Below are 19,788 nucleotides of genomic sequence, written 5' to 3'. Positions count from 1 at the left end.
GTTTGAACCAACCAACCAGGGCCTTTCTGTGTGCACTTTTCATCTTCTCCCCATGTCCGTGTGGGTTTTCTCCTCCCGGTGCTCCGGCTTCCTTCCACAGGGGTCGAGTTGCCTGGAGAATCTAAATCTACCGTAGGTGTGAATGTGAGTGTGCACGGTTGTTTGTCTCTGCTTGTTGGCCCTGCGATGGGCTGGCGACTTGTCAAGGGTGCACCCCGCCTCTTGCCCGATGTCAGCTGGGATTGGCTCCAGCTCCCCGCGTGATGGATGGAGCGATAAAACAGTGTAGATGATGAAATCTTGCAAAAGAGAGCAGCTGGGACGACGCTAAATGTGGTTCCTATTGTGGTTACTGGTTCCATTAGGACAAACACGCTCGTGCTAGACTTCCACCAAATAAAACTATAACTAACTGGGTCTTCAACACAGTAGAAACCATTGCTGGAAGTTAAGTAACCGGTTGTATACAGCACAGACCATCACATATGAGAGCATCTCTCAGCCGGCACATCCAGAAGTTGGTATCTGAACGTTTTAGAAGATGTAGTCTTCAACAGACAAAGCGGATGTAGCGATGGGTTTGGAACATTATTTCCGTTGCTTGGAAATCTCACTTTTGTTTATTTCCTTTTTGTTAAACTCAAAGTAACATAATCTCACTTTAGCTTCAATAGGGGAAACCTTTTTTTTGTTCTCTTGCACGTACTTTTATGCTTAATGAGCAATACAAAAGACACTGAAACTGAAAAATTAATTTCATCACTTTTCTTAAAATGATTCAAATGAATGTCAATTTTTTTTTGAGTTTTGACAAAAACTTTCAGTCGTAGTTTGTGTTTTTCACTCCTTTTGTTTTTCTACAGAATGTAGATACCCTGGATTTGTAAAAAAAAAAAAAAAAAATCCAGGGTATCTACATTTTGTTAATACAGCCTCTGTGGTTAAATGCCATTCACGAGGATGTGCAATTCCCAATATTCAAGGATATCGTTCTGTAAAAAGCTGCTCTTACTTTTTCTTTGGTAAAATAACCTTACAGTATACGAGACTGAGAATAAAGTGAATATACATAAAGTAGGAGTAGTCACATGTCCGATGCTCCAACGTTACCACGCTACAGTGCACAGTGGGCTTCCCACTGCTGCAGCGGCCGGCTCCTGTTTCCACATACATGACATTACGGAGCCGAATCCGACCAAGTGGCCAGAACTGTAAACAAAATAGTCCTAACCCCACACACACACACACACACACACACACACACACACACACACACACACACACAAACACACACACACACAGAGAGTTGCTATGTTTTGACTCCAACTCAAGAACAATTAGTACTCAAATGGCAGTTGACACTAGAATATCTCTCATTGAGACTGACTGAACACCATTAGTACTTGGCTCATATTACTCACTGCCAGTCACAGATATTACACATATGCACGCACACACACACACACACACACACACACACCTTTACTGTTTGGCTCCATGGAAACGTGAAATGACACAGCTCATTCTGGAGTAATGAAATGATTCAGAGCAGCATTTAAGGTCATCATTTTGAGGCAGCATTAAGATGTATATTGTCATATAATCTATATGGACATTGATTATGACATTTAATATAATGTAGCACTCTAATCCCTCTGCCTGCAGAGCTTTCAGTCTCTTCCAGTGTCCTCCAGCCTTAGTTGATGCTTTTATTTTTCTGTGCATGCCTTACCTTTGACTTTATTTTTTCATTTGATTGATTTTGAATCATATTCTTCTCATCAGTGTCTAGTGGTCTCATACACAGTAAAGTTAAATCTATTTTAGAATTGGCACACTCCCTATTTTATCTTTATGATTGTCAGTCGTTGTTATTGAGCTCCGCTGTCCACTTCCCTCAACGACACAAATGAATTAATTTTGCAAAACAGTGTGAGGCCCTCATCCCCCCCACCCCACTCGTGGAAAGGGGACATCATTTCCTCATCTGGATCCTCTTTACAACGCTGTAATCAGACCAGCAGCTGTGTGCTTTCTAATTGAGACGGTTGATAACCACCTCACCAACCACAGCCAGGCTCGATAACCATGACACAATCTATCATTACCACACTGCAATGGGAGAAAACTGTGGAAAAAAAGTGAAATTCTGCAGCGCTGGTGCTGCAAATTGCCATATTGTCTGAGTCAGCCAGGCAGATATATATTTTGGAAAACAGTTTTACCAGGGAGAGAGCGAGAAAAATAATAAAAAATGTCCCCAGTTCTGCGCCAAACCCCTGGTAATGAGATGAGAGCTCGCAGAAGGCAGCCTCCTCTGCCGCATCCTGCTTTGCCTCCACCCCCCCCCCCCCCCCCCCCCCCCCCCCACCCCCCATCTCCGGTTTTCACTTCCCATTCTCTCCCAGGCTGCAAGACGTTTGTGTCCTGGCACACTTGAGCGAAAGCGGCCCATGTGGATGCTGGTGGCTCAGTTTGGAGCGAACATCGGGGACAGCCCCAGACAATGGTCCTTCTCCCCCCACAGTGCTCAGCTCGGAGAGGAGCTCTGCTCACCAGACACTGATGTCATGTACTCGCCAAGGGGCTCGATCACGGGTGGTTGCTTGTTATGGCTCCATGCTATGCAACAACACTCTCAAAACACACATGCATTCGCCGAACACATGGTTTGATGTGCACACGAGCAAACAGATGGAAGACAACGATTTGACTGAACTCACATCTTCGCTAACTAGAACGCAAAGTATTAAGCCTTCATACACAGCACTGTTTTTTATAACAAGTCATTTGAATGGATATGAATACTTGAATTCTGCTACTGTCTACAGACTGAACCCATCTTGTGTTGGTCCCCTACAGGGCGACTCGGTGCCGGCGGCAGACAACAGTCCGTTCGCAGACACGGTGACTTTGGAGCAGAAGACCAGCAGCATCGGAGGGACCAGCGGGAAGGTCAGCCTGTGGATGCAGTGGATGTTGCCCAAGGTCACTGTCAAGCTGTTTGCTCCCGACCCAACCGCCAAAAAGACAGGTATTGACCTTGGACATTACACGTGTGTGGTTCCTGCTGTTGCTGATCGATAATTTACGGTGGTGTTCAAACGTTCATGTGTCAAGTTGATCATTCGCCGCACTGAACACAAGATGTGGAAGGACTGGAACTCTGTGTGTTCGTGGCAGCAGCAACAAAAGTATGAAATAACAAACAATAACTTCATTATTACATTTGAGAATTTGTTATAATGAGAATTATTTCATTTATGATTAGGTTTAAATGAAAATTCATCTGTGTGCAGGGTGAAGGAGTCTTGTGAGATATTCAGAGTTTTTAATGCCTCTTTTTGTTATTCAGTTACCCCCCCCCCCCCCCAGCTGGGGAGGGGGAGGGGGGGGGGGCGGAAGGAGAAGATAATAAATAACTGGACGATAAGTCCCAAGCGAACTGCCTCTTGTCCCCTTTTGATTCACTTGGCTGATGAAAGACTAGTTTTTACTTTTAATTGGTGACTTTAATATTTAGCATCTGCCAACCAGATCACCCAGCTTAAGGTCTTTTTATGATGGAAGTGGAATGTTTTGCAGGACCTCACAGAGATGGTTTGACTCAAAGTTTGACACATTCTAAATAGGCATTACTTTGGATTGTGTCTTAATATGCACCATCTTGATTTTTCTGGATTTTCTTTATTCGACACATTAAGCATGTTATTGAAAACAAGAATTGTGTGTATGCATGCGCAGATACCAAATATCGCGGACACATTCTTTGAGATAAGTAAGCCACGGATTCGGCATGACTGCAGGCAATCTGCTATGATGTCAGATGTTTTTCAACTGCAAAGGAAGTAAGATTCTTGTCTCCTCAGAAAGGGGGGGGGCATTCCAGATTTATTAGTTCGAGGGTATAGTGTTATGCTATTATATGTTGGAAGTTTGGAGGTAGAAACTCAATCATGAGTCTCCACAGGCTTTGCTGAGGGCGCAAATCAACTGCGCACTTTCCGTCTTTCAAGATGAGCCGTTTAAGACGGAGGGACTAAGGGTTTCCAGTACTCGTACAGGGTGGACTGAGAAAACTCATACATCAATATCAACACCGTGTTCGGAGACTATGAGTTTCTGAGTATCTAACAACTCGGGAGAGGGTTCTTTCCACACGGCATCTACGATAATGCTGACTTGACTTGTGTTTTTCAATATTAATAAGCCATTAGGAACCTCCGCGTTTCTCAGAATCACCACAAGGCAACAGTACAACAACAACAACCATGGTTTCACACGCATGAAGTCCTTTTTCCCAAGCTGCTCTGTGATTGTGGGACTTTCTCAGTGGAAACAATGAGAGCGAACCAACAGTTAAGCTCACAGGCTAGGTTCAATGCAACTTTAATCAGTTCTCCTGTAAAGCTCACTCACTTAGCCTGCAGTGGCTGGGTTCGTTTGCTCACAAGGTGCACAGAGGCAGACACACGTACATTTTTATGAATACTGTGTGTGTAAAACACACTGTGCATGCAGTGCACGGCAACTGGCCACAGTGGTTGGATCAGGGCCAAAGGCAGGACCTGGACAGGGTTAGCAACAGCACTGGTACTTGCCCACAGAACTAAGAATTCATACACACTTACGGAACTTCCTCTCCTGAAGTCCAAGTTCAGCTCTGCTGCACAAGGGTGGCCATGAGACAATCTCGGCTTTCATAGCTTTGCAAATCAAGTGCAGCTACACGACGAAGCTGCCCAATGAATGAATGTCTGTACCTTCACGCTGTGATTTCACTTCATGATATTAAACTGCAGAAAACTGTGTCTCTGCCAGAGCTCTGTGTCATCAGCGAGCTGGAAGACCTGAGTGCCTCCGTCGATGTCCAGGATGTTTACACAAAGATCAAATGTAAAGTTGGCAGCTTCAACATCGACCACTACAGGCGCAGGTAGAGTACCGCACGTCTCGTGCATGTGAACACACTCATTCTGAACTTTAAGGGTACTCAGTAACTGTATTATTACCTGAGCACTCAGGACTCGCGGGTGGAACAACACCCATCTTCAGACGCGTCCTTCGTCGTCATCACAATGTACTTGTAGGGGTGACCTGGTAGTCGAGTGGGAGGTTGGGAGACCACATGGGAGGAAAAGCCCTGAGCTGCACCGCCCCGTCATCCCTTTCTCTCTTTCCCAACATGTCCTAACTGTCCTCTCCTGTCCCTTTTAATAACAAATGAATAAAAGGCCCCAAAACACAACTTTTTCTGACTATCTTGAACGGTTGTGACGCTATTGTGGTGACAAAGTCTGTCCACTGACAGACTGTCATAAACACCTCTCAAATTACTGAATTACTGTTCCCACTACACTAACTGTCTCCAAGATGACACGCACGCACACGCACACACACACACACACACACACACACACTCAAAGACTTTAAAAACAATGTCGCTGTTGCGGCTGGTAATTATATTGCGCTGGCTGATGATTCCAATTCAGGGGCAGTCTCTCTATCCGGGAGGTGACCGGCCTGCCCTCACATGCTTGTGCTCCCACAGTCCCGCAGTCTACACACACACACGCACACTTGCATGTACTATACACACACTTTAACCACCAGTACCACTAACACTTGGTCTGTTTCCACTTCTGCTCATACGGGTGATTTTTCGGATTATCACCTCGGTGTCATCGTCTTCCCAGACAGCTGCTGTGGCGGTGACCACAGATTAACAGACAGATGGACAGACAGATGGACGCACGGGTTGAGCGGGCTTGCGGGCTGGCCCCGACCGTGACTCACGGAGCCGAGGAGTTCAGTCAGTCAGTCATTTTCTCTCAGCCTGCGGTGTCTGAATTGATTCACAGAAACATTAACACGTTGTTAGGGGAGGAAAAACCACCGGGCGACGTTCCACTACGTCCTTATAGTAATCTCTCCCCGTGTCAAGCCCACTCCAAATGGGGGTAATTTAGCTCTGGGTTCCGAAATTATGAAAGCACAAAGTACGGTGAAACCGAAGCTGTGACTAAAGATTTCTATTCTTCTTCCCCTTGCCCCTCACACACATTCTTGCTATTAATTAGAGTGGCCTCATTTTCAATATATAAATCCCCCTTTTTCCTTCCCGGTATTATTTCTTTCTCTTCTGCCTTGATCACATACATCTGCGATGGAGTCAGCAGCTCCAAGTGTGCACTGCGTTCGTGCCTGAGGTCATGTTCTGTTGGGAAGAGACCACTTAGCAGGAGGCAATTCTCCACGTCCTCATCTGAGGAGATAATGAAACGGCAATCGAGCGCTCCACCATGTTGGATCCAGCAAAAAACCAGAGGGATCCTCTGTGTGTTCAGGCCTGTGGCCTCCTTCTCTGATTGAGCGAGACAGTGACAGCGGGATGGACCTTCAGGGGCCCTGCGCCCACATATTGAACCCCCGTCATTAGCAATCAATGGTCTCACCGCAGATTTGAAAATAGAATAGGCGTCTCAGTTCAGGTCAGAGTGGGACTCAGGAAGAAAATCATTCTGGCTTTGAACCTGACCTGTCTCGCAAGCTCTTCACAGACCTCCCTGTTCCACTGTAGTCAGCTGATTTATAGTCTGTCAGGGCCACATGTGTTACATGCAGAATGCAGTACCACCCCCCCAGCCAGGATAATGTCAGCCATTAGACAATTTTAAGGGTGTGAAGGTGTTGTGGACCATATCATACTGTACTCCGCTCTCACAGGTGTGTGTTCAATTGCCTCTGAGACGGAGCCAACCCTAATCTCTTTAGTAGACCTCTATGCCTTCCTAAATAGATAATGGGTCAATTTTCTAATTTCTAGGTTATTTCAGTTTAATGTGCCTTTAACAACGTGTTCTCAACACACTTTTTAACCAACCAAAGTGCTGGCAGGGAGAGGCACTCCAACGCTCACGCCAGGTTACAGTCACGGCTGCTTAGGACACAGTGGAAGACCTCTGGGCTCGCGGCCCGCTCCAATCTGCATCATCCACGTACACGAGCGAGTCCGCCGCGGTTGGAGTCCATATTAATCATTCTGAACAGATAATTGTTCGGTATTTCGTCACCCAGCCCAGGTTATTTGTGTGCAGTGGGTCAGATTAAATCAAGCCTGACAGAGAAAATGTTTCATCTGGCCCTAGCTATCTCACTCGTGGAAAATAAATGGAAAGTTAGATGGAGGAGGCAAATATGGGAGGTAAATGTATAATCGAATGCCTGGTTGTATCGAAAAGAGGAGGAGGACGAGAACGAGTGGAGGACAGAGGGGAGGGAGTGATGGGGTGATTGGATATTAAGCTCTGTTTATGGGGCGTTTCCTCTCCCGTTGGAAGTTTTGGTCTTCTGAACTCACAGCAGCTTCTTCTCCTCCGAGTGTTCGGCAGGTCTTGCCAAGCAAAGGTGCTCCTTGAAATTGCAGGGACGCCCCCGCCCCCTCCACCCACCCATCCCCACCCTGAGGGAGAGAGGGGGGAGACGGTGACAGTTCACCCCTAGTCGCTCCAAAGAGCATCTCACACAAATTGAAGCTGATGTCTTCCAGCTGTTTTGCAAATGGCCGGGAGCGCAGGGCGACTGGATGGGAGCAAAGAGAGAGAAGAGAGAGGAATGATGAGCTGTGGGGGGTCCATATGTATTCACCACTCTTACAGCCAAGTGGGGAGATTACAGAGATATTCTCACACACACACACACACACACACACACACATACAGTACGTGCATGCTCACAACTAAGCCCACTCCTCACTCACTGAACTTGTATTACTCTGTTGGGGTGTAATTAAGAGTGAGGGGAGGGGCGGGGGTGCAGAGCGAGACGGTGGTGTAGAAGAAATTGTGCATATGGTGTTGAACATTTTCAATGTGTGAAAGATTTTCTCATGCGTGTTTTATGCATTATTTGGAATTTTAGTACAACTGTGTGTGTGTGTGTGTGTTGTATGCACTGTATGTTTTGTGTTTTTTAATAATAATTGTGTCAATCTTCATGTTAACTTCTTCTGATTTCTGCTTTACAGGTGCTCTCTGCTTCTCATAGATGGAAATCCAATGTCACAAACTTTTAACTACGCATCACATTATTAAGTCAATGCTCAATTTTGCAAATTGCATTACCATCTCAAAGCGTTATCTAAAGTCTGTGGTGTATGACCACGAGGCTTCTGGGAGTTCGATGGAATGTGACTTAATAAGCAATTTGCATTAAAGAGATATTATCAGGCGCTGCCTCGGCAGTGTGAGTGGTCCCAGATGCCCAATTTAAGCTTGGCCTTGTGTGTCTCTCCAGGCCAGGGCATGACTGGCTCTCTGGCCACAGTGAAGGACTCATTCTGCAGTGCAAGGAGACGGCCGTGGTGAGGCCCCTGCCTGTCCCACAACTGCCACCGCAGTCTTATAGGCTTCTTTGATACTGTGCCTCTGCCGTGCTGCTCCTAATCAAGGTCGCTCGTCTCTGCTGGTGCTGGACAGACAGGAAAGCCAAGGAAATTAGTGATGGGCTACAACGCTGGGTGTCAATCGATGCAGCGCCTCGCTACATCTTCAAATTTAGTATTTATTTAGTAAATAAATTCCATTTCCCTGTCTCTCCAGTGGCTCTGATTGGCTAAATAATCAAGGCCAATGAAATTGGGTGACAACGGTTCTTGTGTGTTTGTGTCTGTGGACGGTGGGATCCAAAACGTTCCCTTACCGGGAAGTGGGGTCTGAGACTTTTGGACCCCACTGGACGTGTGGGAGGAGGCTATGACATTGGCCTCCATTCTCTTGTTGATGAAATCTTATTCTGGCGATGGTCTTATACTGGTATCCAACAGATGAAAACCTTGGTTCACATTATTAGAACACTTGAGTTAAGATGTGCACTAGAGAACACAAAGACGTTTTTATCTTTGGTGCCTCCAAATTGTGGTTTTTGTTTCCATTCAAAACACAATAATTGTGCTACTGTTTTCATTGCTGGACAGTATAAGACCATTCCTCCATATTGTAGCTGGTTCACACTGGTCCAACTTCCTTTGGTTTTGATCATTTTTAATTTACTCTTTAAATAATTTTTCCAAAAATAAGTTTCGTGCTTTTCTTTCTCCTCTTCTCTTTCTCAACACATACGATCCTCTCTTTTGTCCCCCTCCCTGCAACTTGTTGCCATCGCTGTTCCCCTTCTTCGGCATCTTTCTTCTCTCTCCCCGTCCCTCTCCTCACCTCCAGTATGGAGGATGGTGTTCGGAGCTCAGGCAGCTGTGGAGGAGTGGTCCTCTCTTGCACTGACAAGCTGAACAGACGCACTGTGTTGGTTCGACCCGTCAGCAAGCAAGACTCTTTCAGCCACTTCTCTGGCTTTTTCCCTCCTGTAAGAATCCACAGTTCTTCTGTTTTTAGCCGATTCTGCCTATTGTCCATCAACAGTGGCCTCAAAGAAATGTCATGTTTGCTCTTCAGAGACTTTTGAGAAAGGGAGTGCTCCAATCTGAATTTAGACAATTCAAGTCAAAAAAAATTTAAATATGCAACTATTCATTATAGAATGTCTCCCAAAAAGATCAATTGTTTCATACTTTTAGCAATTTTTCAGTTAATATTACTTTTAACAGTCCACTGTTACTGGATGTTTTTGCAGATTTCACCCAATGTCTTACACACATCCACCCTTCTCTTTATCATACAATAGTTGTGACAATTGACAATTATTGTCATTTAAGTGATTGTTGGATCTTACTTTTCTGATGAATGAAAAATAATTCCAGCTACAATCACTTATACAAAGAGAGCTGATATAATAATCCAATCTAAATTGCTGCAAATAATATGAACGCATTTGCTCAAGGCCCCCCTGTTTAGGTAGTAGCTTCAGCTTGGCTCTGAGAGTTCTACATGGAGAGGCTGCCTTGTTTACTGTATTGTGGCTGAGTTCTAAGGTGAGGTTTATGTCTGCACCTGTCTTTCCGAGTTCCAAATTTGAAAATAGAGCATTGCTGAAGGTAAATGTCTAGCTTTTCTAAAAAAAAAAAGATCTGTATCACGATTTGAAATTATTTCACTATATTGTCAAATGGAAAAGAGTTATTCTGAGCCAGGCTTAACCCTCATCCAAGAAATCAGACCAAAACGATGAATGACACTTAGCAGAGTGTTGACCTCCGCCAAGGCCCGACAGTCCCATTGAAGCCAATCAGGTCACCAAATTCCACAAGTGTACAGATATCAGTCCCCTCAATATGCCTGAATATTTTTTGAGATCCGTGTATCATTCCCTAAAAATTGGTGAAATTGTAAAAACGCAATGTTTCCAGGATCTGTCCCTTTTAGACTATCGAACAGACACAACGTCCTTGGTGGAGGTCACCACACTGAACAGCTGTAGCTTCATGCCTGTGATCGCTCTGCGTGTGACTTGTCCCCTCTCGCCACCGACCCAGACGGCGGCCAAAGTCCTGGAGGGCTCTCACCAGCAGCACGGCTTCCTGTCCATCACCTACACTCAGGCCGTCACCAAAAACGTCCGTCACAAGCTCACCACCCGCTCTGAGCGGCCGGCGCGCAGCAGCGCGGCCGCCGACCCCCTGGCGGACAGCTCCCCCATGTACCTGAGAGAGATCCTGCTGACAGCGCAGCCTTTCGACGTGGTGCTCTCCTGTCCGTTGATGGCCACCGTCGCAGGGGTTCTTCAGGTGGAGGAGACTCTGTCAATTATAACAGGACTCGTGATTAGGATCTTCGATCGATTATTCATTTTTTTTCTCTTCAGGCGACAGTTCCGCGGCGCTACAGAGAGCGCGGGAAGTCGGCCGGCCAGCCGATGAGAAGCCACACACTGAGCTCTCGCTGTTTGCCGCTCATCTACATCAACACCAGTGTGATCAGGGTCTTCTGTCCCGGAGCACAAGACAAGCAGCCGCCATCAGGTCAGAGAACTGCTTGTCTCGTTTGTTTGGTGTTTTTTTTTGAAGAACACTTGCGTACACATGGTAACGCTTAACAACAATGGGACAGTATTATGTCACCGGCTGTGTTTTTGAAGTCTTCAGAGCTGCGGTGCCTTTATGAGAAGTCCCTGTCATGGTTGACAAGACATTGCAGAGCCACCACATTATTGTGGTTTTATGCCGAGACATTTGCTTGGAAAAAAAGAAATATTTGAGGCTGTGAAGAGCCAACCACAGTTAGACATACTCCTACAGAATATGAAATCATGGTCGGAAATTCACATTTGCGTGGAGTCTTGTTTTGTCTGCTGGAAGCACTGTGATGACTAACGGTGGTAGGGTTGAACTTTGAAGTCTGTCAGGTGTGTGTGTGTGTGTGTGTGCGTGTGTGTGCGCGTGCGTGTGTGTGAGAGTTCAGTGATGGATTTATGGCTTTGTCATAGTGATATACTTACAGAAACGTTTATAATAATTCATTGCCGTTTTCTGACGTCCTCTGTATTCAGTATGGTTTTTCCCTTTGTGGTTCTGTGTCCTAGTAGACCTCCACATGAAACAAGAGGACACCCTGGTGTTAAAGATGGGGTCCCTCAGCATGGCTCCGCAGGCTGATAACCCCCTGACCCGCACTGTGCTGCGAAAAGACATCTACCAGTAAGACACACTCTCTCTCTCTCTCTTCTCTACCAAATAGATGTTGTTGTTTTTTTGTGGTTGACAGGGAAATTAATATTCACTGTTTTAGATATAAAGGGAAAAAAAATAAAAACAAAGCAAACGGTGGGTTTATGGCTCTGTCTTATAGAATTTATATAAAACTTTTTTTTTTCAAATGTGATTAAAACCGTAGCTTATTGAGTCACACAACATTACCATTTACAAGTGTAACTCATTTCTAAATGTATGCGGAATATTTAAGTTCTCTAGATGCGAATAACATTCCCGACAATTGCTTCATACCATTTGTTTTCTGTTTCTCCGACACAAGACATTTATTACTGAGCCTTCTACCTTCTGGTTCTTTCACACATTTTAACTGGCATGTCGAACACCTGTCCAGTTAATAAATCTCATCACACCTGCACAGCTTTATCACATTCTGCTTTGAATTCACACACACACACACACACACACACACACACATACACACACACACACACACACACACACACACACACACACACCGCTGACTGGTCGTATTAGGCCAACTCAAAACCTACCAGGTGACCACAGTTCATTAAGGCTGCCACTCACATTGGTCTCACCTCTAATCACATTCCATGAAACCTGTTGTGGGGCATTAAGCCTTGTTGTTTTCGGTGAGTTCTCCCTGTAGGTGCACACATGATGTCCGCTGCCTCATGGGAGAGGTTTCTGGGGGGCACCCGCAAATGACGGTGCTTCATTGTGCTGACGTTGCCCCTGCAATGACAGAGAGCAGTGAGTGACACCTTGGGGCACTGAGCGGCCCTACAACTGAAACTCAAAACTGTTGACACAAGCCTCCCATGCCATGTGGATCAAAGCTGCGAGGCAGGGGAAAATCTGGACTTCTGAGAGAAATAGCTCCGTGCAAAACACATTTCCCCTACTATAGGCAACTGAAGGAATCTGGATTGTGTCATAACTGCCTCGAAACCGCAGCCCCACAGCGTGTGTGTGTGTGTGTGTGTGTGTGTGTGTGTGTGAGGGAGCGAGCAGTTGTGCGAATTGGGCAGATATGGAGCTGGCAAACACATGTAATGAGGGAGATAAAAGTGGTGCCTAATGCTTTGTGCAGCTGCGAGTGAGCTGACACGAGATGTGAACTGCAGGGGGAAAAAAAGAAGAAAGGAAGGTGGACAACAAAAGGAGAGGAGAGGCCACTTTAGGCGTCATTGCTGCCTTCAGTTAGTGGAAGTGTGATGTGCAGGGAAGCTGGGAGGTAGATGGGCGACGTGTCACCAACAAGGCAACTGACTGAGGAGAAAATACCACACTCTCTCCAACCCGAGCTCTCTCCCGCCCAGTCTCTCATTTACCCGTTTGATGTACTGGAGGCAGGGATTTATTGATCAGTAACCATAGCTACTGTTTTGCAGGGACTTTTGGGGGCTTTTTATTTTCAGTTTCACACGGTGTCCGTGTGTGAAATGTTTGCTGTTTGTTTTGGTACACATTAGAAGAGCTAATGGTACGCAACTATCCCCCGTCTCCACGGAAACCGTGCCTCGATTTATCTTGCTGACATGTCGGCCGTGTTGTTATCATCTCCGATGATAAATGATGATCTTGTGGGCACGGAAAAATGAGCCCCAGTTAGACCAGCCATGCAATTTCACCCCATACTGGCCGGTAATGTTCTGCCTCTGGTAGTTACAGGATCGGTGGCTCGTGTGGCTCCGGTGCCCACATAGATCGCTTCGCACGATGCTCAGGCCTGGCCTGGAAACACACACACACACACACACACACACACACTACCATGTAGCCGTATACACGGTCAGGCACACGTGTACTTGCGAGCACAACAACTTGCCTACACACATGCAGTCATGCATTCACACCCAAACACAATGCACACAGCCACATATTGAGCGTGCGATGATGTACTCAAAAATACACACATGCACTCTCCTGTCACAAACACTAGCATCAGGCATGGCCTTGTGTACAAACACACCCACATTCGTTCACCCCTTCAACCTCTGCACACAGAAGCCAAGAACCACCACTTCCCTCTCTGCAGTGAAACCCGGGAATTACGACCCGACCGACCGCTCCTCTGTGTTCATCCTCCCACTCCCAACCGTGCATTATCCTCACCACCTTCCCTGTTCACATCTGCCCTCCAATTTAGGGCCATCACACTTCTGAGTCACATGATTGGAAAGAGGGACTTGCCATTACCAGGGCCCGGTCATGTGCTTTATCTGTGCTGAATTCTACTGTGTGTGTGTGTGTGTGTGTGTGTGTGTGTGTGTGTGTGTGTGTGTGTGTGTGTGTGTGTGTGTGTGTGTGTGTGTGTGTGTGTGTGTGTGTGTGTGTGTGTGTGTGTGTGTGTGTGTGTGTGTGTGCACGTGTGTGTGCACGTGTGTGTGTGTGTGTGTGTGTGTGCACGTGCTCTCCCAAGTTGTACAGAGGAAAAATCATAGTGAGCCTATAATCACGCAAACCAGTTTGTGCTTACAATCTATAACCAACTGTGGCTTATGGGAAGAAATCATTTCATTCTGCCTCACGCGCAGCGCCGATGCCCCACGTTACCCAAGCAGCTCGGCTCTGATTGTCTACTGTACGTGACATGATTCCTTCGTAATGTCCAGGATTTGCTGTAATAACTCCCTGGGAAGAGTGAAGGCTTGTGTAAACATCCCGACGGAGCATATCTTGATACTCTTCCACTAACACCGGTTTTTGACACACTTCAAAACTCCTCGGCCATGTTGAGGGCACCGTGTGTATTTATCATTCAGAGTTGATATGTTTCTTCAAAGAAGGTCAAATAAACCAGTTGGACTGTAAGGCTGCACAGCTCCGTTGGTATCCACCACCGGGTCCATTTGGTAACAATTAACACGGTTTCATTTGATCAGGCGATGTTGAGCCGTGTGTCCCTGAAGGAGTCGGTCCCCCAGGGGACTTCTTTGCTAAGCGGGAGTTATGACACAGAGCTGCCGGCGTCCCCTCCGCTCTCCCTCTTCATCTCCAGCTACATGGCCGCTGTCAATTTACACAGCTGAAATCATTTTGCTGTCTTGAAAAGGCGGGCTTTCTCCAAGTACATGAGCGTCGGCCCGGGGAATGTCCAGCGTGCACTCAGCCCCGACTTTCTTGTGGTTTGGGCCCTTCTGCAAAATCTCACAGATCTTTTTACTCCCCACTCCTATTTTCTTTCGTTGTCTCTCTCTCTCTCTCTCTCTCTCGCTCTCTCTCGCTCGCTCTGTTTTTCCAGTGAGATTTTTTTTTCTCTTCACTCATGGAACACTTAATTGAAAGCTTCTTGTGTGCTGGGGTGAACGGGGACCACTCACTGAAATACCCCGAGGAGATTAGGTTTCCCCTGTTGAGGGGCAAACCGACTTGTTAAAATGTCTCCGTGAGGGTTCAAACAGTCTGTGCATTTGACAATATCACGGTCTAAATATGATCTTATGTAAACTTCAATAACCTTTAATATCGTGACACATTTATTAAAAAATGACTTTACCAATCAAATCTTTTTTGGGAAAAAAACTTTTGACTAGAAAATTAGATAAGAGATGTTGCTTCTATTACTTATCTGTTAAAAATAATATTATGGCCTTGGTTGTTTTATTATCAGTTTTTTAAATATTCGTGTGTGTGTGTGTGTGTGTGTGTGTGTGTGTGTGTGTGTGTGTGTGTGTGTGTGTGTGTGTGTGTGTGTGTGTGTGTGTGTGTGTGTGTGTGTGTGTGTGTGTGTGTGTGTGTGTGTGTGTGTGTGTGTGTGTGTGTGTGTGTGTGTGTGTGTGTGTGTGTGTGTGTGTGTGTGTCCACTAATGGAAAAGGAGTTTCACCATTCCTCCACATGGCCTTTTTATTTCTGCCATCATATGTGGCTTATTATATATGTGGCAATATACAGTATATATTGTTATTTCTAGTTCCAGTAACAACTTATATTTGTATTATCCATAAAAGTGTTTTCATTTCAACATTTTAAATAATTACATTCCAATGAGAGTGACCAACCAATGACCTTAGAGTAATATTCTGGACATGTGTATTTTTCCCTCCCTTCGTGCCTGCTTGCATCAGTGCGTCTGCACTACGTGTGTGTGTGTGTGTGTGTGTGTGTGTGTGCGTGCGCGTCTTAAAATACCCTGCACATTTCCCGACATCCCCACACCTCGATGACACAGCTCTAAATTCCATCACTTACCCGGTTACCTCATGTTCTTCTCCGAGGGAGATTCGCCGAGCATCCCGCTGCTGCCTGCAAAATATGTTTTCATGTTTTGATTCGCTCACATGCCTGCATTGCCATGGCAGCGGCGGCGGAGGCTGCTGTGTCAGTGGTGACGCAGCAGCCAAGTCAACATGATGTGGCAGTATCGACGGTCTATATTTCACTCCCCCCTCCTGCGTGTGTGTTTTATTTTTCTCGTACGCTTTCCAAAGTATGACTGTTGTTGGTGTAGCACTTTTTTTTTACCACCTTTCTCTCCCTACTGTTTATAACACCCTCATTTATTTATGTTTCTTTCTTTCTGTCCTGTAATATGTAATATGACAAACATTTTTTCTTGTTAAACCTTTCCCTGTCAATCTAAAGAGCTCTTTTTCTTGCTTCGCTCCATTTCTTTCCATTTTTCCTCACATATCCTTTTTGCCCACGTGTATTTGTTATTTTCCCTTCCTCTCTGGCCTTCCGTCTCCGTTTCTCCAGCGTTGGTTAGACTGGTCCCAGTCCCAGCACACTATGGTCAGTGAGCCAGCCCCTTTATGCCGTTGAATAGTTTCTTGGTTAGGCCCATATATATGTCGTAATAAGTGGTTGTGATGGGGATCTCCCCTCCACAGATAAACACAGCCTGCCGAAGCCAGGACGCAGCCTGTTACTAATAAAATTCCCTGGCAGTACATTACATGCACCCTTCTCCCACAGTAGCATCCTTTCCATGGCGAGGGAAGTGTGGACGGAGGAATAGAGGGATGCAAGTCCACAGAGAGATGGGAAAATGAAAGAGGGATACTTTCTTTCCTACCAGCTGACACGTGGAAAGAACATCTCTAAGTGATTTCACCTGATCAGAAAATGATGGGAAAGGAAATCTTCTTCAGAATGGACTCGCATTTTAACTATATTCATATACAGAGTTTGGAAACCTTTATAGCAAAGCCTTCACTGTCGGGACATTGTACTGTATATTACACGATGTGTATGTTTTAGATTACAGCAATGAGGGAGCTCATTTGTGTTGTGAGCATTCAATATAAAATTTACAAGATAACATTTATGAGATATGTAATTTGCAGTTGCGGTGAACTATCACTCTGTAGTTTAAACTTGATTTGTGGGAACTGTCATTACATTTTACTAAATTATGCCGATTTCAGAAGTGGCTTTCATAACATATGATCACTAATTATATATCTCTATAAGAGTTTACCATATAGAGAATAAGTGAAGCTTCTAGTGATATTTCACTGGGTATTACAAGACATTAGATCCATCCTATATAGTCAATACAGATTTCCCCGATTTTTCTTCAGTCAGTTTTGTTTATTCAGTGGCAGAAGCAGAGGCAGCGGTTCCAGTGTTTCAGTAGGAGTGAAAGCAGGGTGCGGAACGAAGCAGCTTATCGGCCTTCAGCACATCAGCTCCGTTCAAAGGTGCAAACCTGTCGCAGCATCAACCGGCACCTCGGTAAATTCACCAGCGGTCACTGGGGTTCACGTGCCGCTGCTGCCGCTGCTCCAGTAGTAGGATTAGGATACCCTGCGAGTTTTATACATTATAATCTCTTGTCCTCACGTTGGGAGGAAAAACTATGAATGATCTGCTCAGGCGTCTGTGTAACAGCTGCAGCTCTCGCTCTCTCTCTCTCTCTCTTTTCTTTACATATGTAATGCCATTATTTAGTGCACGTGCGCGCGTGTGTGTGTGTGTGTGCTCTTCAGCTGGTCTCCTTCTGTCATGTCTTTCTCCTCATCTTTCTTTTCCTCAATAAAACCCCGAGTTCCCAGCAAATGATTCATTAGATGCTTCAGTGCACACTTGCCTCATCACTCACTGCAGTCGGCTGCCAAGTACCCCATTTCCCCGTTTGTTTACACCAGCGAAAAGTGTGCCGGCTTTGCTTCGCTGCCGCAGCGGAGGGGAAGAGCTGCTCGGGGCCACACACGGTGACACCCAGGACCTACACTTATACTCTGATTTAGGAGTTGGTTTTTGAAAACTCCCCCTGGCTGCCGAGCAGGTCTAATGATAAACTTCTCTCCGAGGCAGTAATGGCAATGATGGTAATATCACCAGCATAAAAGAAGTCCTGAGCAAACCGCCATCGCAGAACAGAGTAAATGATGAGTCCTGTTCACGAGTGAGCGTTCTAGTTCTTGTAATAGCACTGCTGGAAGAAGTTGTGTTGGACATTGCTCCTTGCTGGTGGAGTACATTAGGACTTTTATTGCACAGTGCACATGCGGAGTAACCTTATGCAGTAAAAAAACATGAATGGTGTCTGTGGGGATTGCCCGGTCAGACGTGGGCCATTTGAAATCATCTTCTTTTTATCTATTTCTGTCTTTACTCTGAGGCTTTAAAAATATAATCAGAGGATTTTAATTCCCCATGTCTGCCCTCTTACTATTCTAAATGTTGTCTTTTTGTGTAAATATGCCACTTTGTCATTAACACAGAACTGTGGGCGAAAACCTAACCAACTGAGCAAATCTCTTTAATTGCATCGCTCCTTTTTTTGGCCAACGCGCTCTTCTGATCTTCCAGTTGGTTTACATGTGTGTGCGTCGATGCCATTACTGGCTCCGTTCGGGCCTGGGCGACAGAAGAGACTCTTCTTGGTCAACTGTAAATCATTTAGCTCCACTTGTCCCTCCGCCTTGCTCTTAATCCGCACCTCTCCGCGCTCCTCCACTTTAGACGTACGCCCCATGTTCTCCTTCCCCTCTCCGGAGAAAGACGATCAAATAAGCAAGGATTTGAGGGTCAGCCAGGATAAACATTGGTGGTTTTTTTTGTCAGTCCGGCAAATGAAACACCTGGTGCTGGTGAACGCAGAGCACATATTTCACATCGCCCCGACACGCGGGATTAATGCAACATCAAATTGTTTTAAAAACGGGGGACAGCCGCAACCCAGAGTAAATCATACGCCTCCTTTTTATTAAAGTTTACCCTAGAAATTTATGTTTGAGTTCAGACAGGACAGCCTGAACAGAGCTGACTGATGAGACCGGGAACGGGTTCACAAGGGCTCATGTAGAAACAGTCCTCAGACAACGTGTCGTAATATGAACAGGAAGCTTAGACTCAGCCACCGAATGCTGCAGTTGGAGGTGGGTTATTTCATTCTTAGGTAAAGTGATATTTCTCTTTCTTCTCTACGGGATCCGGGGTGATTGATAGATCTCCCAGATGACAGAGCAAACATATCATGCGAGCCGGTTTCCTGGAAAGAGAGAAAATGCCATTTTCCCCCCGCAGCTGTAAGAGAGGGGGGAAGACTTTCATGGTTTGTGTTTGTGGAGCTGGTGTTACCGGAGCAGAACAGAGGGAACCAGATGAATGTTGGTGGACGTGATCATTGATCTACGAACCTGGCCGCTGTGTTGTCAAGCCAACCACTCATTATGAGGCCATCGGTCTTCTTAAGGGTGTCGACCACCGGCCATTCCTCTTTCTGTCCCGCTAGAAGTCTTTGACCAGATCATTACAAGTCAGATTCCTGTGAATACCGAGCGAAACCAATGAGTTATAGCTGCGTCTACGTCGGCTTCGGCTCTGCCTTCCCTTTTTACCACACTTGTTGATTTTTTCCCCCCCATTAACCTACACTCAATAATGTACAGTGACAAAGTGAAAACACAGTGATTGATGCAGTTAATCCCGTTGCTCTTGGCAGACATCGTCTCCAGCTCCATCACGTTTGGATGGGACACGTCTGTGAACTGCCGTCTCCAGTTCTCTTCACAGACGCTCTGTGGGGAGCGGGTGATTTTGGAGAAAGATCGATCGTTGTTGTTTTCCTGACCGCACCGGTCGGGGCTTCGAACCCGCAGCCTCGGGCATGGGGGACGGAGACGCGCTCGTTTGCGCTTTCAGTTTACAGCGCCGGGGCTGTGAAGAATTTGACAAAAAGGACAGGGACTTGTCCTGGAGCCCCTTCACTGTT

General features: G+C 45.9%; 1 protein-coding gene across 12 annotated transcripts in view; it reads left to right on the top strand.

The window, feature by feature from the left end:
- Positions 1–19,788, top strand: part of LOC118301643 (vacuolar protein sorting-associated protein 13B-like) — a 299,542-nt gene that overhangs the window by 162,381 nt on the left and 117,373 nt on the right. For 6 of the 12 annotated variants that reach the window (XR_004790359.2, XM_035627293.2, XM_047331577.1 and 3 more), the window contains 6 exons: positions 2,863–3,034; positions 4,822–4,936; positions 9,219–9,360; positions 10,427–10,678; positions 10,756–10,912; positions 11,473–11,587. Coding sequence is in view for 10 of the 12 variants with exons in the window: in XM_035627293.2 (XP_035483186.2) it covers positions 2,863–3,034; positions 4,822–4,936; positions 9,219–9,360; positions 10,427–10,678; positions 10,756–10,912; positions 11,473–11,587 (953 nt within the window). In the remaining 2 variants the exon portion in view is untranslated. Of the gene's footprint in view, positions 1–2,862; positions 3,035–4,821; positions 4,937–8,295; positions 8,363–9,218; positions 9,361–10,426; positions 10,679–10,755; positions 10,913–11,472; positions 11,588–19,788 lie in introns of those variants that run through there. The other 6 variants (XM_035627305.2, XM_047331582.1, XM_035627309.2 and 3 more) reach the window with 3 other exon arrangements.

This window comes from Scophthalmus maximus, chromosome 1 (genome assembly GCF_022379125.1).
Source record: "Scophthalmus maximus strain ysfricsl-2021 chromosome 1, ASM2237912v1, whole genome shotgun sequence".
Lineage (NCBI taxonomy): Eukaryota > Metazoa > Chordata > Actinopteri > Pleuronectiformes > Scophthalmidae > Scophthalmus > Scophthalmus maximus.
The sequence above is the reverse complement of the archived record's forward strand: the minus strand, read 5'-3'. Positions and strand labels throughout refer to the sequence as shown.